Source organism: Aethina tumida, chromosome 1 (genome assembly GCF_024364675.1).
Source record: "Aethina tumida isolate Nest 87 chromosome 1, icAetTumi1.1, whole genome shotgun sequence".
NCBI lineage: Eukaryota > Metazoa > Arthropoda > Insecta > Coleoptera > Nitidulidae > Aethina > Aethina tumida.
Window position 1 is genome coordinate 11401479 of NC_065435.1, and position 21191 is coordinate 11422669.

Genomic DNA, 21191 nt, shown 5'->3' on the forward strand with positions numbered 1-21191 from the left:
TCAGGTTATATAAATATAAATATATATAAATATTTTTCATTATTATAAACTTGAGGAATAATTTTGTATAATCAACTGAAAAGTTTTGAATATGAAATAGATATATAATAAAAATTATATCGATATTTTTCTTTAATAAATAATATTATTATATTTATAAAAAGTAAGATTACAAAAATGTTACCTTTTATAACTATTATTATAATTATAAAAAATTGATATGATTTTAAAATTAAAAATTACAGTAGACATATTTTTTAAATTTCTTTTCTGTTTACGAAAGAATAACATTATTTTAATAATGTAAATGGTTGAATTTAGTTTTATTGGTTGGCTTCGGACTTTCCTAATTCTATTCAATTGTAACCTTTGTTATAAAATTTTGTTATTACCTATCATAAAACCATCCACATTTAAATTTTATTCAGTTTATAAATAAATTAATAAGTGCTGTGGTAAATTAAATTTTAAACTCAAATCTTTGTTATCGATCACTTAAAAGTTTTTAATAAAACTTCGTTCATAGGGGCCCATTACATTTTTCGAAATTGTTCATGTCTTTGATGAGGGCTTCAAATGAACCCCGCATTATCGATAATTAGGCATAATAAAGTACGTCCAAAATTGACATGGTGGATTAAATAACTGGTTTTAGCACAAACTAGTCAGCAAACATTTAATTATTTCGGACTCATCCATCAATTAATTAATAATGGCGAGTTGTTAAAACCTCGTCTGATGTATATTTTAATAAATAAAAAGTCAGGTGACAATTTGAAAACATATTAAAACTGATTGATCTCGAGTATTTTGAACAAAAAATACGTGCCATAAAAAGACCAGCGTTCGGTCTTTGTGTACAGAAATATTGGGGTGACACATGTGTGAATCGTGATGAATTTAAAGTTTCTACAGACAAAAGACTTGCCTGCCGCCGAAACAATATGTATTGTTGTACACGTGTTACGGACCACCTACAACTTTACCTTTGTAGTTTATTAATTATCAGATAAAACATTCCTTGTTTGGTTTCACTGATATTTTTTCATTTTTTAAAACCTAAATTTGCAGTCAATATAACCATCCTTAAGACGTAAGAAATTACAGGAAAACTGAAAAATATTTTATACAAACATTTTAACACTCAGAAATGAATATTTAAAACATTAATTTACATTAATGTATGTACGAAATGAAACATCTTCCGCAAGGAAGTTATTTGGAGTCAATCATATAATATATATACATAGGTTGGTTATGTGGAGTGTCTTTTGTTGTTTTGTGAACTGAATTTTAAATAACTATTTGCCAATTTGCTTGTTGTTATTGCATAATTTATCAATGAGTGTTAACAATAAAATTATTAAGTGTCTTTTTCCTTCCTCAAATGCCTTCAACTGAAAATTTGCATTTTATTTACAAAATATCTTTTCAAATCAAGATTTGAATAAATTTTATTAAACTGTGTGATTCCCCTAACTTATTCATTAGAAGTTTTGGACAACAGGAAAAGATATTGAGATTTTTAAATTCTACATGTAATTCTAAAAAATATGGCTATATCATGTCCTCTACTTAAACCCAATAGTTTTTGGTTTATTAATTTTTTTCCAAAAATTTTGACATTAAATGTCTGTAAAACCACCAATTTTGATGCTGGAAAGTTCATTTTTGTCATACACGTTAACCAAATACAATTCTATGAGAAGTCGTTATTAGTACTCCTACATTTTATACAGGGTGTTCGTTATTTATGTTTAATTATGTGCGTCTTAAAACATCAATAAATTTCAATGGAATACCATTTACGTTTTACCATAATTAAACTAATTATTAAAAAAAACCTTTTGATTATACATAAAATAAATATTAACAGGGATTTGACAGTGACTATGATTAAATAAAATAATTTTTGTCTACGAGTGATTCAAAATTCATGTAGTTCTTAATTTATTAGTTGTCATACAATATAGTAAAGTTCACAAATAACTTGGGTTAAAATTTGCTAAAATACACTTACGTATATAGTAAATATAGAATATTATTAATTAATATTTAAAGCTAGTCGTTTAAAAACCATTAATGAACGCATTATGAATGAAATGAATCACGCTGTAGTAAGACCCCAAAACACACAGGCCTACATTAAAATTTATTTGAAAGATAATTTAAATTTAACAATAAAATAAAAGACAAAACCACTAAATAAATACATTTATGTCATTTTTGTAATTGTATTTAAGATTTTATATAACGATAATTTGTTATTTTGGTTTAAAAACTTCTAATATTATTTTAGTTGTGTAAGTGGCGGGTCGGCGTTACCTAACTTCATGGTAGTTATTATCGCTATCCTTTTTTAAAAGAAGACAGCTAACAAACATTAATGTTTTTGTTGTTTATTTGATTTATGTTTATAAACAATCAACTTATTTGTGGTCTTTATTATAGAATCAACATCTGTACCAGTAGCAGTGAACTAACCACCATGAACAATTTTATCTGAGTAATGAAAATAATTTTTCAATGAACGTGATGTCATAGATGCGGAGTAAACAATAGTAATAATTAACAATTGTCTCCTATTTTGTGCCATACCCTACTTAAATGTAACTCAACTCAGCATGAATGATGTTTTTTTGCTGACTCTTCTATTATTATTTAAATTTTATCTTATAAATTAGGTAAGTACTTTTAATATTGTGTATATTATTGTTTATATTAATTAATCAAGGTAAAGTATGTTGAATGATTAATTAAAATTAAATTTTTAATGAATGATTAATGTTGATTTTCAGATATGTGGTTAGTGTTTATCATCCAGTGCTGTGCACTGGGAATTGCACAGGAGATTCAGAACGTAAATAATTATCAACCAGATGAATATGCAACAAATGACCAAGTGAATAATGCAAACAATCACCACCCAAACACATACAATAATGCAGATTTCAACACAAATAGGTATGTGGGAAATCAGGGATATTACGAGGAACTAAAGTGCCCAGAACATTGGTACCAGTTCCAAGATTCATGCTACAGATTCATTAAATCACCTTTGAAGGCGTATTCTGATGCAAAGAGAATTTGTCAGGTGGGTGTGCTAAATTAATCAATTTAACTTGCATTATGCATGTCATCAAGAGTTTGTGTGGCACATCACAGTATATATTTATGTTTCCATTAAATTGATTTAAATTTAATGAATTTGAATAATTATAGGCATACTCTGTGAATGTTGGGGGGTGTGACCTCGTGTCAATATCATCCCCAGAAGAACATGGTTTCATCATCCAACATTTGAACTGGATTGATCCACAGCACAGGAGATGGTACATTGGAGCAAACCAACAAGGTGGAAACTATTATTCAAACCCAGACGGTAAACCGTTTATAAACGTAGAAAATGCTATTTTACCAGTTGAAAACCCTTATGGTAAAGATTATTTGGCGTATAACTTCTCTAGAACACTGATGCATTGGGCATTCCAACCAGTTAGGGGAGATGAGCCTTTATTATATATTTGTGAGGCCCACATCCAGGCTGTACAAAGACTAGTTACTGAGGAGAGGAACTATACTTATGGTATTGATGTTCTTAATCCAGAAAGAATCCCTAGGGGGCCCTATTTTATTAAGCAACCAGTTGATGTCACCTTTGACACATCTAAAAGGAAGCTATACAATGATATTAGCTTAAGTTGTTTAGCTGGTGGTTACCCCACTCCCACCTACGAGTGGTTCAGGGAGAGTTACGAAAATGACAGACTAATTGCGAGGAAAATAGATCCTCTGGTAGATGATCGTTACACTACAAGTGGAGGAATGTTGATCATAAATAACCCCCTACAAAAACTAGATCACGCAACTTACCATTGCAAAGCATCGAACAAATTTGGGACAATAATCTCGGAAAGTGTCCAGTTAAATTTCGGTTTCATCCTCGAATTCGTTTTGAAACGTTCACCTGAGTCGGGCGACCAAAATTGGGGTAAATCCATCTATTGTGACCCCCCAAATCACTTCCCTTCAGTCACATATTCATGGTCCAGGGACTACTTTCCTAATTTCGTCGAAGAAGATAGAAGGGTTTTCGTGTCCAATGATGGAGCTTTGTACTTCTCAGCTTTGGAAACCATCGACAGGGCTAACTACAGTTGTAGCGTCCAATCTGAGTTCTCCGATTCTGGGAGGAATGGCCCGTTTTTCCCGTTGAGGGTTAACCCCCACTGTAAGTTCAGTAAAACGTTTTTGAATGTTTAAGTAATAAAATTGTGATTTTAGCCAACTATCAGCAGTTGAAGTTCCCCAATAACTTCCCTAAGGCTTTTCCAGAAGCTCCCACGGCCGGAAAAGATGTAAGACTCGAGTGTGTAGCCTTTGGATAGTAAGTTTTATTTGCACAATTTAGTTTCCATTTCTACATATTGTAATGTCTAGCCCTGTACCAAGCTACAACTGGACCAGAAGAAACGGAAACCTCCCTAGAAACGCCTATTTAACCAGCTTCAACAGGGTGTTGATGATTCCCAAAGTGCAAGTAGAAGACGAAGGCGAATACGTATGTCGAGCATACAACGACAGAACCAGCACCGAACACAGCGTCGTCCTAAACATCCAAGGTACGTCGTTGTCCTTTGATTCCCCTGCGTGACACATTTTTTGTTTGTTTAGCCGAGCCCAATTTCACAATCCCGTTGACTGACAAGCACATCGACAAAAAGGGTCAACTGGTTTGGACCTGTGAAGCTTTCGGAATACCCGACGTAAACTATACGTGGTGGAAGAACGGTCGACAATTAGTCATGGGGTATCTCGAACGTGGAGATGCCGGTCGAATTAAAATTCAGGACAATGTTTTGACAATCAGCTATCTGGACGACGAAAGGGACCCGGGAATGTACCAATGTAGGGCTTCGAATTCTTTAAAAACTACGTATTCTTCCGCCCAGTTACGAGTCTTAGGTAAGATCACTTTTCCCGCCACCTAATGTGATTTTAATGTATCATTTGTGTTTCAGCCTTTAAACCGTCGTTCAAGAAGCGTCCTTTGGAATCAGAAACGTACGCGGCGGAACAAGGTAACGTCACTTTAAGATGTAATCCCGAAGCTGCTCCTCGACCTCAATTCATCTGGCTTAAGGATGGAAATCAAATAGGTAAAACACAAACAAAACACATCAATTCAAAGATTATAACCGTCAGTTTCAGCATCAGGAGGCCACAGAAAAATTTACGAAAACGGCAATTTATTAATCAGTCCGGTGTCTAGAGACGACGAAGGAGTCTACACTTGTCGAGCTTCCAACGAATTGGGCACTGACGAGTCCAAAGGAAGGTTGATTGTATTACGTGGACCCCGACTAGTGGAACAACTTAGCCCTAGAATAATAGCAAACGTTGGTGCCAACATCGATTTACGTTGCTATGCTGTCACTGATGAAATGCTGGACGTTGCCTACATTTGGACTCACAATGGAATGACAATCAGAGACATAGACGTTCAAAATTCGTACAACAGATTGAAAGTTGATGGCGGTTACTTGAGGATCATCAACGCAACCTTCTCGGATGCAGGAGAGTACAAATGTATAGTAAAATCAGCTGTAGGTAGAATCTTCTCCAAATCGGATGTGATCATTGAAGGTCCACCAGGACCTCCTGGCGGCGTTGAAATCGTCAGCATACAAAAGAACTCTGCGACCTTAAGGTGGACAGATGGAGCCAACCATGGATCACCAATTCAGTACTACATAATCAGTGGAAGAACTTTGTGGAACAATACGTGGGTGAACATTTCAGAAGGAATTGACGCGAGGGAAATTGACCGGTACACTGGAAGGAAGGAAACCACCATAGAGAATACAAGCAGCAATTGGCTGACACCTTGGTCCGTATATGAGTTCAGAGTGGCAGCCATTAATGCCTTGGGAGTTGGTCCACCATCAGCTCCAAGTCCAAGACAATCAACACCTGCCGACAGGCCTTATATTGCTCCAAAGAACATTGGAGGTGGAGGCGGCAAAATTGGTGACCTCACAATCACTTGGACACCACTAAGATCCGACGAACAAAACGGAAAGGGCATCCATTACAAGATATATTGGAAACGAAAGGACCATGAAACAGAATTCCAAAGCAAAACCCTGAAGGAATTCGGCAATAATGGAAAAGCTGTAGTCCACATCCCCATGGAGTTCTATTACACTGAATACGTAGTAAAAGTTCAAGCCATAAACGACATTGGCCCAGGCCCCATTAGCCACGAAGTTATCATTTATTCAGCGGAAGACATGCCTCAGGCAGCACCGCAATTAGTAGTAGCCAGATCCTACAATTCTACAGCATTGAACGTCAGTTGGGTGCCAATTTCTGAGACCAGGGAACAAATCCGAGGCAAACTCATTGGACACAGGCTTAAATATTGGAAGAAGGACACCAATGAACAAGACAGCGTTTATTATCTTTCAAGAACTACAAGACCTTGGGCCATTATCGTCGGCTTACAACCTGACACTTACTACTTCGTCAAAGTTATGGCCTATAATGCTGCCGGAGAAGGCCCGGAAAGCGAAAGGTATTTGGAACGTACCTACAGGAAGGCACCTCAAAAACCCCCGTCGTCCGTTCACATTTTCGCCAAGGATCCTTCCACTGTCAAAGTTGTGTGGCGGTACGTTCAGCCGTCATTGGAGGAAGAACCCTTGCAAGGATACAAGGTAGGAACTATAATATTGTGTACAAAGGTGCATTAATTATTTGGGTTTGTATAGATTCGTGTTTGGGAAATGGACCAGGATTTGAGTACTGCCAATGACACAATCGTACCGTTCGGTGGTAAATTGGAGGGGTATGTACGCAACCTTTCTCCAGGGAAGGCTTACAAACTTCGTGTTCTTGCTTTTTCCAATGGTGGCGATGGAAGAATGAGTTCACCCGAACTCACGTTCCAAATGGGTGAGTTGGTGAAATACGATTATTTTTGTTTATCAAGTTTTAAGAAGTAGATTATTAAATTATTTATTTTTAGGTGATCCAAAACATTACAGAAGTTGATCTCAAGGTGCTGCTATGAATCTCTTAGTGTTAATTGTTACAATGTGCCTTAGTGTATGCAATAATACTAAAATAAGTGTGATCAATCATTTTATTAGAGATTTAATTACAGATTTAAAGAATGAGTTATTAAACTTCGTTCTAATTTATAATGATCTGAGTTTTATCATCCACAATAGAAGTGGTACTGTTGACTTACAGTATAAATTGTTAGGTTAGGTTAGGTTTCCCACTTTTTTATTTTATCTTAAAATATTAATGTTTTGTTTTATTTTAAAATATTAATGTTTTATTTTATTTTAAAACGTAATAGATTGTTATTTCTACTAATCTGACTTAATTTATTTATGTTTATAAACTCAAGTACTACTAGATTCTTAAAGGTGCTCTCGTGTCAGTGGTACTGGATTATTCAGAGACCTGATTTTTAAAAGTATTTGTTTCTGTTAATCAACTATTTATATTTTGAAGGTACAAAATGATCACATTATTAAAAAATAATAATAATCAAGTATGACTGAATCATTTAATACTTGTAAATAAATTTATCTATATATACATTAAAATTATGACTGCAAATATATAACTGCATGTGTATACTTTCGCTTATATAAAATATGTTGTTATATTTTAATAATTGAAATATATTTTATATTTTTCAATAAAATTTTTATATTGATTTATGGGTATTATTTGTGTATACTTACCAGGATTTGCTTACTTTGAGTACAATAAAATAAATGTTACGTTTGTTAAAACATTTATTGAGGCACAATCATTACAAAATATTTGTGGAATGTGAAATTCCTCTGTTTACTTAAACGATTCATTTGTATCAAAACTTATCAAGATTCTACAGGATAAAGGCAACTTTTCATTTCAGATAGTTCACAGCCAAAACAAATTAGCAATTAGAAATTGTTAAAATAGAACGCTTTTTAACACATCGATACTATATACATTTTATACACGATTTTACTTTAAATTTAACGTAAAACTGTGTATTATATATTAAAATAATTTGAGACATTACAATAATAGCTAAACAAGTACCAACAAGACAGAAAAACCTTCCTTGAAGTGTCCCAACAATCGTTTATTGAATGTGACCATTTTTTGTATCAATTTTATTTCAAAAACCATAAAACAAATACAAAAAATAATCAGTACGAATATATATATATATATTTGCCATCACTTATAAGAAACTAATTGTGTGCAGCCTTAGTGTTTATTTTATCAATATCTTACCTTTAGATCATTTGGCTGATAATCCTATGAATTAAATCAATTGTTTTCATACAATCAATAAATTTATTTAAAAAATGTGTTTTATGTATATTTACAATTTTATACAAATACAAAAATATGAGGATTTTTTAAAATTCGACATCTAACAGTACAATTAAAAATTAAATATAAACTAATAAAGTGGTATTTCTATGTTGAAATTTAGTACGTGTGTACAGATTTACATTAATGACATTTTCAGTGTTTCAGTATTAAGTTGAAGATGGATTTTCAAAGTTAAGTGAGGGTGGATAAAAGGTAATATTTAATATAAATATAAAATGAGATCAGATTATGTTGAAATATTATAGTGTTATTGAAAATGCATCTTCAAAAGATAAGACGAATTAGTAATAATAGATTCAGTTGAATGTTGTGCATGGGCCTTAAAATTATTAAAGATTCAAACCAATATTGTTACTGATTCATCTAAATTGGAGTCGTCCTTGAGTCATCTGGTTTACTTAAAAAAGTATTGCACATCAAGTTATAACGATTTCATCAATAATTTTAATAAAAGAAGAATCTGTTATTGGTGGAATTGTTACAAAGCAATAATTTCTTAAGTAAACTGTTAAGTCAAGAAGGGCTCACTGTCATATTCTTCAGGCTTGTTAAGTCAATTAAGCCTACCATTCTATATCACAATAAAAATATTAAATTCTATATATTCTAATATAATACTAAAATAAAAATGTACAAGGAGGGTATACAAGAGACCAGATCCTAAGGAAGTAGTATGTGCCTCATACTTTGAGTACTAATAGCTGCGCACAAGTTTTGCCCATTTTAAACGACAAAACTAAGTAGTATAATTAATATAATTGATCTCTTTGATACTGAAAATTATATTTAAAATTTACATTGAGCAAAATACATTTTGCTATAATACAAACATAATAAACCTTTATAGATAAAATCCATAGGAGACAGTCCTGACAACGCATAAATGTCAAATTCATTCGAAAAAAAACGTACTCCTTCCAATGCTTTTGCATTTATTTAATGCTCAGTCCTGTATACTAGTGTACAGCATTAAATCTAGTACGGATGTAAGAAAAATAAATACATTAATTAATCTCGACATATCGTCAAATAAATACACAATGATCTGTAGGTTTTTTTTCGAACAAATTTGACGGACATCTCGGGATATAATACAGTCTGTAATAGCAGGTACTTATATCAATTAGAACTTGTTACCTTACTCAAATATAAGTCTTCTTGATTTTCTGTAGTGTTCCCTCACTAGTTATGTTCAGATTCTTGGTCGAGCCCAAATTGTCCTTTTTCGGGGGCAAAGTATCATTTCCGACATTAAGGACTAGATTAACATCTTTCGGCCTCTGTCTTTCTAAATGATTATGTTGTTCAATATACGATGAATTGGGGTATTGAGGCGGATGGTGAAATCGCCGCGATACAAAATACCCACACAGAAACCCCACAAACAACCCCGCCAAACTGCCGGCGCCCACAAATATGTGCAAGTACTCGGGCGTGTACATGTTAAGTCTGTTCTGTACCGCACAACCCCTAATTTTATTGCTATCGCCATCAACTTCGTTGCAATCGTCCTGGATTTCCTTGTCACTTAACAGAGGATCTCTTTGTTCAATGATCTTCGTGTCTGAGTTCGTGTCGAATTCTTTGAAGTCGTTCTCAGTCGTAATCACAACTTTATTTTGCGTCTTCTGCTGCATACACCAGGATACGTCGCCTTGTCTCACATCTTGTATCAGGTATCTCCTGGTCGTAGCTGCGTCCACGCTGACACACGCGTCATGTTTCCTGTCCCAGGCGCAGTGGGGGTCTCTCAATTCGACGCACTCACTGAAAAGAAATGGCTCAGTTAGAACAACCGTAAATGTGTTAAATGTTGTGATTATTACCTGCACTTGTTGACGTTTCCGCAGTGATTTAAACTGATCAGTTTAACCTCTCCTTTGCTCACAGCTACTACTTTCCCGTAACCCGGGGCAATCTTTAACTGTTTCACGGCCACTCCGTGGGGGAAGACGTCGTTTTCGGATATAACGAAGGCCTTGGCTGATTCCTGACCCGGTATATTGACAACCTTAATTACCTTTCCGTCATCTGCAACAATAAAACGAGGAGTTCACACACTGTATACCAAAATGTTGTTTGTAATTTACCTGTTCCAATATACACAACGTCGAAGAACTCATTTTGAATGGTTGGCACTTGAGGATCCACAGTAACAGTCGTAAACCGATATGACAGGCTGACTTTGATCAGTATAGGCCTACCAAACATAGCAGGTACTGCCTCTTCCATTAGCGAATGGGTCTTGATGAAGTTGACGTTCTTGTCGTGCAAAAGTCGGCTGTCAGCCACGCATTCGCCGGGCCTGGGGCTGGGAACTTTGCTGGGTGGTACCGGCAGCCAGTTCGAGTTGATGTTCTCCTGGTGCTTGAATGGACCTTGGAACACCTTATAGATGTCCGCCATTTGGTACATACAGATGGCCGAGCCTCCGATGGCGTTGTTGGGGGTCGTTAAGGCCCCGTAGACGATTTTGGATTTACCTTCCAGGCCGTAGTTGCCTTCAATCACTTCGCTTGTTGATTCTGCAAAAAAACGAGGTGTTAGATAGTGGTTTGGTGTTATCTCAGGATGATAACTTACGTATTTCGTCGAAGTAGAATGGGTATTCCCCTGGGACAGAACAGTTCAGTCGGGCCTTGAGGAAGGTGGTCCAGTGATTTCTGGACTGGTGAGGGCCGCCTTTGTCGTCTTTGCACACCCTCGCCACCCTCGAGTAAATTACTTTGCCGCAGTTCATGTATTCCACGGCGGTTTCTCTATAGAAGAAGTAGATGTAGTCGCCATACGTCAAAGAACTGACAAAATTGGGAGCTGGAATAAAAATAATAGAATTATAACATGTCCAGTTGGTTAAGTGGTGGAGCAGAGGGTACTGCTTGTATTTAAGTGGCATTTTGACGTACCGTTCAGTTGTTTGAGATCAGACAGTTCTGTGCGGAGTGGATCCCTGTAGATGAGAGGGTCTCCTCCAGAAAAGTCGGCTACGGTGGCCGAAAACAAATGGTCGTTGGCCCAGATGGCGGTACTGTTGTGCTCTGGATCATAGGGACACAAACCTATGCCCTCGAAGTCTTTCTCCATGATGAAACTGCCATTCTGAAATAAAATATTAACATTAATACAAGGATTAATAAAATTGTAACACTAACAATCAGAATAGAGGTCACAAATTACAAATCACGTAAATCCATAATCTTAAAATTACGTTTGACATTAATTCAACAATCAAGAACTGGTGTATTGTGAATGTGAATATCTCCTCGATCTGTGTTGCAATAACTGGGTACATAAAATAATAAGCAAAAAGTTAAATGTCAGACCCACTATGAAAAATGTTGTTCTCATCAATTGCCACACTGAAGATGCTCTTCGGCTAATTGTGTGAAAAGCATCATAATCTTGAATTAATTAACCTTATTTTCATATTCATAATAAATTTTCTGTTATCCGTGCAAGATTATTGAACATTATTGACATTTACAGAGAAAGTTTATGAATAATATTGTCCTATTAATACAATGTCTTCTCTTGAATATATTACCATATATAGCCATATTTTTACCTCCTTTGGTTATTGCAAAAATCAACATAGGTACTACACAACAAACCGGTAAATTTATTCAACAAACACATGTACTTTCACACATTTCGACCGTTCACTTAATTACAATAAATTATTTAATACCTTGGTCACCACACATTGTGTGTGGTGCTGTTCCCCGATCTGATCAACTAATTGTTTTCCGAGATTCAATCAAGGAAGAGGACCACACGTGTTGCGCCAGAGCGTTTTCAAATATTTAGGATTGTTCGTGTACAAAAAGAGTTAATGTGCTTTTAAGTATTGCTAACGACCCGCCACAACTTGACAAAAAGTGCTCAAAAAAAAAGAGGAGAGACGTTTTGTAATGGCTTATTGGGTAATGGAATAAAATGGAACCGGAAATACTTGGCGAGGATCGCTCTAAGGTGTCCCGGCTTGAATAATTTATGTTATTCAAATGGGCTTATTTTATTCAAAGGAGATCTTTATTTGAACACAATGCAGGTTCTTAAAAAAGGAGTGTACCTGTTAGGCGACACAACATCATATTTTTGTTGGGATTTAAATGAGGAAACTTAACAGGTTTTTGTGAGGGCCGAAATTGGTAAATCTGTAATTTTCGATTTGTGTCATGGGAGCCTCTTGGGCAAACAACTCTTTTAATTGTTCACAAATTGGCTTGACTAACACATCTAATTAGCTTCTATTTAATTTTAACCTTAATATGATGTGTTATTAACGGTGGCCATACCTGTCATTAGCACTATTTTTTCTGGTTCAATCTTAAAACCGTGTAAATAGTGAAACAAAGAACAAAGTTTCTTGTCATTAGCATTACCAGTATCGGCCATTATAAAACGATTAAAAATTGCCCAACGTCCTTCTTCCAAAAACATATTTAATTGTTACTGAAATAAATAATTGGCGTTTCACACTCAACTTAATTGGTTTTTGATTAAAGGTTTGGTTATTTAAATTTTCATTTATCCATTTGTATAATTAATATTATATTAGCATCGTCACCTTGAGACCGACCGTTTTGTAAGTGATTGCTTCCTCGGCATGTTTTTCTTGGTTTCAATGTTGATCAATGTGAAACGAGTGAATAGAATTAAACGAACGTCTTAAAACTCCACAGCCCAATCTCGTTGTAAATGACAAAGTCGTTTTAACGTTGCCTCATCTTATCTTCACCTTATTGTTCTTAGGTGCAGTCTACAAACAATAAAACATCTTCAACATCGCTCCGCGATAAGGGCATTAGCATTTCATATTTGAACAGCGGACGTAGCCCGTAATGAGAACATTTATATTACGCTTTTGAGGCACGTTTTTTAAATAATTGACGTAGTACAAATGATGAGCTTACTCAAACACGTATTACGTAACTAATTTACTATTGTTATGGATTAAGAAAGGCATGAATAGCTTAGCATTTAACACGGAACGGACTAGAAAGATTAATGCGTTTTATTGGCCTGAACTGGGGGGACTCATCTTCGCTGTTTTTTAATCGACCCACTATCAATTATTTGAATATTTCATAACGGCAGTAGTAGCGTTACGTAGGAGACGGTTCGACATGATGGACTGTTAAAAAAATCTTTTAAATTAATATATAAATTTACATTTCAGTTCTGCTGAATGTGAGGCAACAGCATAATTTTCAATTTAATAAACAAATCGCTGAAGGAACTTTCAAATGTCAGATACAGAAAAATAATTTACATTTTATTTATTGATTTATTTGAATAAATTTTTATATTTATTAAAAAATTATTTATTTTATATATTTATCTATTATTCGAAAATTAATGTAAAAATACAAATATATAAAATGTTTATGTAAAATAAATATAAAAAAATGTGATCAAATTTAAATATAGAAATATATTTTTATTTTTATATATTATTATTATTATTATATATTTAAATTTCTATATATTTTGTATATTTAATATTTTTTATATAACATAAAATAAATTATATAAATATATAAAAAATAAATATAAATAATAAAATATATATTTTTAAATTTATTTATTTTTTATATACTTTTTATATTTTATATTATATAAAATAAATTATATAAATAAATATAAAAATAAATTTATTAGAATATATACAATATATAAAAATAATAAAAAATATAGACATATAAAAAATTAAAATAAAAAGTAAATAAATACAAATTAAAAATAAATATAACAAACAATAAAAGATATATTTTTTATATTATATTTTTATGTAATATTTAATATAATTTAATGATAAGTTTTATATTATATATTTTTTGCATATATTTTTTACAGTAATTTTTATATTACGTAATATTATATAAAAAATTATTCAAATAATATAAAATAAATATAAAAATATATATTTAAAAAAATTATTGTTATTTGATGATAATATTTTTAATTTTTATGTTTTATTTTGAATATATTTTTCATTTATTTTTTTTCTTTTATATATATATATATATTTATTAATTTTTATATTACATAATAGTATATAAAAAATAAAAATAAAAATAAAAACATAAAAAAATACAAATATAAAATAAAATTATAAAAAATTATTCAAATAATATAATATATAAATAAATATAAAAATATGTATTTAAAAAAATTATTATATTTTTTATATTATATATTTTTTTATATTTTATTTTGAATATATTTTACATTTATATTACATAATAGTATAAAAAAAATAAATATAAAAACATGAAAAATATAAATATAAAAAATTATTCAAATAATATAAAAAATGATATATAAATAAATATAAAAATACATAAGTAAAAAATTATAAAAAATATAAAAATGATTTTTATTTAATTTTTGATTATATTTAATATTATTTCAATAAATTTTAATTTTATATTTTTATATTTGTATTTATATATAATATATTATTTTATATATTTTAACATTTTTTAATAAATTGTGTATATTATTTAAAAGCTCTTCTTTCTGACTATACGGTTTATTTATTTATATCAAAATGATTGAATGATCACTCATAAGGAGTTTATGGAAGATTTTGTAAGTGAAGAAGTTGGTTTAAAAATGGCAATTGAAGATGAACATCAAGGTCATACTCATTAGAAAGAGATTTAATGAAATGAATTTCAACAAAAACATAGTTGGACAAGTGAATTCTGGTAAATCTGGTAGAATAATACTTAAGAAGTCTTAACCTAAGAAAGATTTTGATGATTGTGGTGAAGTCTGTGGAATTTTATGCACCAACAATTTCTCCATCATCAAGTTCATCAAAAAAATAGTAAATAGAAAGGTTTTTCCCTTCTTCATGACAGCCAAGTTCATATGACACATTAGAGACTCAAAGGAAGCTTCAAAATGTTCTACCTCATCCACCATATAGTCTAGATTTATCTATTATTTATTTATATGAAATAAAGGGTTTAATTTTGAAGACGAGGTCCAAACTGAGGTTGATTTTTATTAGTTCCAATAACCCAAACATTGGCAATGAGTAACGATGATTATTTTGTTAAATAAAAGTTAAACGAAGTTATGTTTTAAAAACATAAATTAATAATTCCAGTACATAATATTAGATTACTAACCTTACTTTAATGACCCATATTAAAATATTTGTATCAGATAATTTTTGCAGTAAAATATATTCATCATGTGCAAAATAAGAATAATTATTATAAAATACAATGCGATTAATAATAACACTGGAATTTTAATCTAATTGTAAAGGAAATGAGACAAAAAAGCATTTCATCTAAAATTACATAATTGGAGGCGTTGATATATATATATATATATATATATATATATATATATATAGATCAAATTTAACACCATCAGCGAACCTTTTGATAATTAACTAGTTCCAGTTAACTCAGTTTAAATTGATAAACCGAAATGCGAAATCTAGACGTTTCCGTTTATTTAAAACGACTTTGATAATTACAATTAAGACATCAAACATTAACACGACTGCACACGCAACAAAATTGACGTAAGCCATTACAAAACGTTTATCTATATTTGTCTTTGTCATTATAAATTCAAATTGATTCGCACTAGTGATTGATCGGTACAAAGTTGAAGAAACCTTGAAACCAAAGCACCACAACGAAAAACGAACCAGTTACATTCGAAATCTTAGCCGTGAGAAAAATTCGTCATACGCCCATAAAAAAAAATGGACTTAAAACTTAAAACATCAATTAATATGCTCTTTAAAGGCTGCTAATATGCAAATGGTTTTCGTTAAAATAAAACGCAAACGCAAACGGGATCCGACGCCCACGCACAACTAGTGTGTCACCGTTTGAAAAAGTAGGCGACTCGTAGACAATTGCACTTTGTTTTCGTTTATCCCGATGCGACACCCATGAAATTATTTTCGTGCCCGCATTGGCACACAATCAAAAATTAAATAGCCTCTGTGGGCCACAATTGCTTCACTGATAAGATAGATGGAAATGGCAAATAAATGGCAATTGGTGCCGGTTCAGTTGAAGGTTGACGTTTTCTCAAGGGACCAGCGCTGGCGTAAATGCGAGGATGGCACCGGTAAATTTGTTTAAATTGGACGGCAAATCGCCACTCCTTGTTCTCGCGATGCCCCCGGGGGCTTTGGATCATTAATGCCGCTTCTTCATTAGCATTTTCGACCAATTTTGGGCTTCGTCGGGAGAAAAAATTAATTATGCGCTATTGATTAGGACTTTAGAACTGCTCCAACGTCCACCTTCTGTGGTACCACTTTTGGAAACATGCTTAATGCGGTAAGTGTGTAATTATTGTTCCGTGGAAGCAATTTTTGCTTATGGACTGTAATTTACCCGGTGCTTTCCTTGTTTTACGAAATGCTACAGTCATACGTTCAATTATTTTATTGCCGGTAATTTCTCCTCTGTTACTCTCCAAAAATGAGTGACTAGAAAATGGTAAATTATCCCCATCTTCCACTGTACCATTATCATTAGCGATATTATGTGCTATAATTATAGATTTCAATGGACAGAATTACAGTAAGACACAATGTTTTACACTTTCACTTTCACAATCATTTTTTTTCAAAACAAACTCAGATATTACTTCTAATGCCTCCGTAATGCGAATATAACCATGTCCGTGGAAATGTCCAAGTTTATTTTTGTATAAACAATGGATATTGCAATTTTTTCATGCCTAATCAGTTATGGTCGAGACTCTGAAGAATTGGCTAAGTGTCGCCTTTTTGTTCTCAAGGTATTGACACAGAATTAACACTTTCCTAACGAATTAATTACTAAAATACTTTTTTTCTTGAAGACTTACCTTTCGAACGTAGTACCGACAGTATGGCTTGTAGGAGTTGGTGCCGCAGACCAAGTAAGTCCCCGGACTGGTCTGGAAGAAGATCCTGATGTAGTTCTGGCAGTCCTCCTCCGTCTTGCCCTTCAACAGGCACAGCTGGGCGTGGGGCTCCGACGAGTTCCAAAACAAATTGGAGTCCCTCCTTTCGGCCAGATCGTAGATGGACAGGTTGTAGATTTTGTTCCTGCCGCCCAGCAATATGGAAGTGTCGTCTTGATGCAAGACAATGAAGTGGTCGGTGGCATTGTTGGTACCAACGAAGCTGTTAATACTTTGCAATTGCTTATAGCTATTTTGTAACTTGGACGTGGTGTCTGGAAGCCATCCGTACACTAAATTTACACACATATAAAGCACGATTGTTACACATTGAAGGCATGTCAAGGCACCGAGTTGTGGGGAAGGCATCTTGGCGGTTTTCGTTACGTCGCACCACACTCGTCAATCCTCCACCATTTTGATTCTGCAACAATAACGCAAGTTAGACACATTGCCGGACTTTTATTTGAGCACACAAGGATGTAATACAAAAAGTGACAGTCGGTTAACCCATTAATCTGATGCACATCATCGGAATAGGTTGTGTATGAGTTTTAACGAAAATATTTTTCCATCTCATAAACTTCATATATATCATAAATATTTAAACATTCCTGGAGCGAAGCGAAATTAAAAATAAACATCAATTACCAACGCCGATTTGCGAAAAAATGTTTATCCTATGGTTAAATATAACGAACACAATTTAGAGGAACAACTTGCTGTAAACAAGTACATGCCGTGAACGTAAACTGAACTGATGGATGGGAGGAAGTGGAACTAGTAAAGTTCCTAAACAAACTTCGCATTGTCCACGCACGTATGTTATTAATTTGTCCCTGTCAGTTCGAGACCTACCTGGACGATGAGTACTACGTGTTGTTGAGTGTTTTTCGAAAATTAACAACGTTTGGCTTGCGTGGGGGTCACAACCCGTCATACCTTAAAATACACTTGATTGGAGCAATTGCCATTACCTCAGTGGACTAAATCTGGAGAATGTGCAATTGGTAATTAGGGATGCATTACGTGAGTCATGAAATTGTTCACCGGGAACGTCTGTTATAATTCATAAAATTGTTTTACATTGTTCTAATGGTGAATCAGAATGCTCAACATTCTCAGACGTTTGACAATCGGAGATCTTTTATCGTTTTAATATCCAGGAATGTCGCATTATGGCCCCATCCAACATAAACAACATCCAGCAACAGAACGAATCGTATCAATAATTTTACATTTTCTTGGTGTGTCTTTGAGGAGGTATCTCTTATATTGAAAATTTTATGGGATTCATACTCTTGTAGGGGGAATTCACTTCCTTTAATTTATTTGCTGTTGTTTTATGAAATAATTGAATGCAATAAAGATGAAATTAATGGCTGTATATCCTAGAACTTTTTCCTTGAACCACCGTCATCTATGGTGGCTATAAAGGCCTGAGTCAGACGCCTGTGGGGAAGTCAAATCAGTTGGATTTTAGGTGATGAACGTGCAAGAGGTTTGACCAGGTTAACCCCCTGTTGGGATGATTTATAAGGGGCGTTTCACCCATCACGAAGAATGACCGTGACAGTTTATCCAGAGGATGTACACACTTTATGGGCCGCAGTTTTATTACCTTTTGCGGAGAACTGCAAGAATAGACAATAAAAATGAAATTACAAACTAGTACAAAAGAAATTATTCATTATACCGAAGGTTAATAACAAAGAGACATGTTGCATATGCCAATAAATGTACGTTTGTAAGTGAAAACAGCTCTTGTGAATGTTCTCAGTGATATGTAAAATAACTAGGACACTTGTAATTGTTGTTGTAACCCATTAACTAACTGGATTTACGAAAATATATATTTTTTCTTGAATGGGCACCATGAAACTTTGGGCTATGGGAATTAACTGTAAACCATTACGACTAATTCAATAATAATTATATAAATAATACGTATACATGACCATTTTAATAACAGCGTTGGTGCTCGTGGTTCATCCATGAATCACTTTTGGTACCGAGGAGCATTCATTAGCTTTCAAGTTGTTGTGTGCCATTCATTTTCGTCTATTTAAATAACGTATCGACGCTATAAATATAAATAACAAAATATAACGTTAGTATCGGCGATCCACTGATTCGTAGCGAAGGCATTTGATAGTGAATGGCTCGAACGGTAGTTTCGGAAAAAATATATATGCACCTCGGTCTAACTGTTTATTCGTAACGTATATTTACACTGGCCTCTCTGCGAGAGAACCGCCGGTGTTATGTTAATTTTTATTAATATTACGAAACGGATACAACTTGTCGTGGACGGCCGATATTAAATTTATGTGGGGTCATCCCCGATAATTATTTATTTTTAATCGTTGATTAAAAGAGGTATTGTATGTACGGTCTAAAAATAGGTTCCCCCTTTTAGATGAGGTGTAAGTATTATTGTAGGAAGCAATTGAAGTAAACACTGTTTATTTAAATTACAGTAACAAGACAATCTAATAAATGGGGGGGTCCTTTATTTGATTAGGGTAATATATAATTTCCGAGATGCCTGGATATATGAAATTATCTTGTAATCGTGTTTGCCACCATTAAAAATTCAATGTTTAAAGGAAATTCAATTCAAATGACAATTTGAATGTTTACACACTTAATTTAGTATTTTTAAAGTTATAAATCTTTGACAATTTAAGCAGTTTATATTTTAAATGAGTCACACATTCTAGGACTAATTTCACTCTGATATTTACAATAATCCTAAAAGCTTTAACAGTAATAACTGTATTTTTGTAGTTTCCTGTGTATTTTGTAATTTAATTTTTTCTTTTAAATGACATAAAAGTGGCATAAAGCATAATTTCCGAGATACTTAGACACACAAAATTATCCTATAATCATATTTATGAGCATTAAAAACATTGTGTTTTAAGATACAAGAAATTTAATTCTAATGCAAATTTTTAAAATTACACAGATAATATACATATTTGTGGTTAGATTATTTGACGTCACATTATTTGATAAGTATTGTTATTATATTTAATTTTTTAATATCAAATTTATATTAAATAATTAAATATTTGTTAGAAAAACAATTATTTATTAAATTTTAGTACATTTGATTATTATTTGATAATTTAAATTGTTTTTTTAATAAACCAAATTCCAAACCAAAATTTTATAGAGCTTAAGAAGTTGAAAATATCACAAAATTCTAATTCAGTGTTTAAGTCCCAAATCAAAATTTTGAAAAACTCAAGAAATTGGAAAATTTATAAAATTTTATTTTGGTGATTAGCTTAAGAAATACATAAAAATATTTAATTAAAATGGTATTAAAATTATAAACTTTTTAAAAAATTATCAATAAATTATTAAATTTTAGTAGATTTGATGATTATTTGATGATAAACCAATAAATTGACACTTTGAATCCAAAATAGCTTATTATTTTAATTGTTTTTTGATAAACCACGTCCCAAATGAAAATTTTACAAAACTCAAGAAACGTAACAACGTTTTAATTTAGTGTTTAAGAATTATATAAAAATAATGAATCAAAACAGTCCTAAAATTATAAATTATTTAGAACATCACCAATAAATTATAAAATTTTAGTAGATTTGATGATTATTTGATGATGTAGTAATAAATTGACACTTTGAATTCAAAAAGAACTTATTATTTTAATTGTTTTTTTGATAAATAAAGTCCCAAATCAAAATTTTATAAAACTGAAGAAGTTGGAAACTTAACAACGGTTTAATTTAGTGTTTAGCTTAAGAAATATATAAAAATAATGAATCATCAACAAATTATTAAATTTTAGTAGATTTGATGAT

The 21191-nt window shown here is 32.5% G+C and overlaps 2 protein-coding genes across 2 annotated transcripts in view; one reads left to right on the forward strand and one right to left on the reverse strand.

The window, feature by feature from the left end:
- Positions 1 to 2413: 2413 nt before the first annotated feature.
- LOC109608786 (contactin-like) lies at positions 2414 to 7181 on the forward strand. The gene is made up of 10 exons (XM_020025335.2): positions 2414 to 2684; positions 2799 to 3094; positions 3223 to 4231; positions 4285 to 4387; positions 4441 to 4622; positions 4675 to 4965; positions 5022 to 5159; positions 5212 to 6719; positions 6774 to 6957; positions 7031 to 7181. The coding sequence occupies exons 2-10, from the start codon at positions 2801 to 2803 to the stop codon at positions 7054 to 7056; spliced, it is 3735 nt and encodes a 1244-aa protein (XP_019880894.2). The 5' UTR covers positions 2414 to 2684; positions 2799 to 2800; the 3' UTR covers positions 7057 to 7181.
- Positions 7182 to 7799: 618 nt separating this feature from the next.
- LOC109608808 (semaphorin-1A) overlaps positions 7800 to 21191 on the reverse strand; it is a 77763-nt gene continuing 64371 nt past the window's right edge. The window contains exons 2-7 of the mRNA XM_020025359.2: positions 17275 to 17776; positions 11319 to 11511; positions 10996 to 11226; positions 10503 to 10937; positions 10239 to 10443; positions 7800 to 10179 (exon numbers count right to left, since the gene is read on the reverse strand). Of these exons, the coding sequence (XP_019880918.1) occupies positions 9555 to 10179; positions 10239 to 10443; positions 10503 to 10937; positions 10996 to 11226; positions 11319 to 11511; positions 17275 to 17721 (2136 nt within the window). The 5' untranslated portion in view covers positions 17722 to 17776 and the 3' untranslated portion in view covers positions 7800 to 9554. The remainder of the gene's footprint in view (positions 10180 to 10238; positions 10444 to 10502; positions 10938 to 10995; positions 11227 to 11318; positions 11512 to 17274; positions 17777 to 21191) is intronic.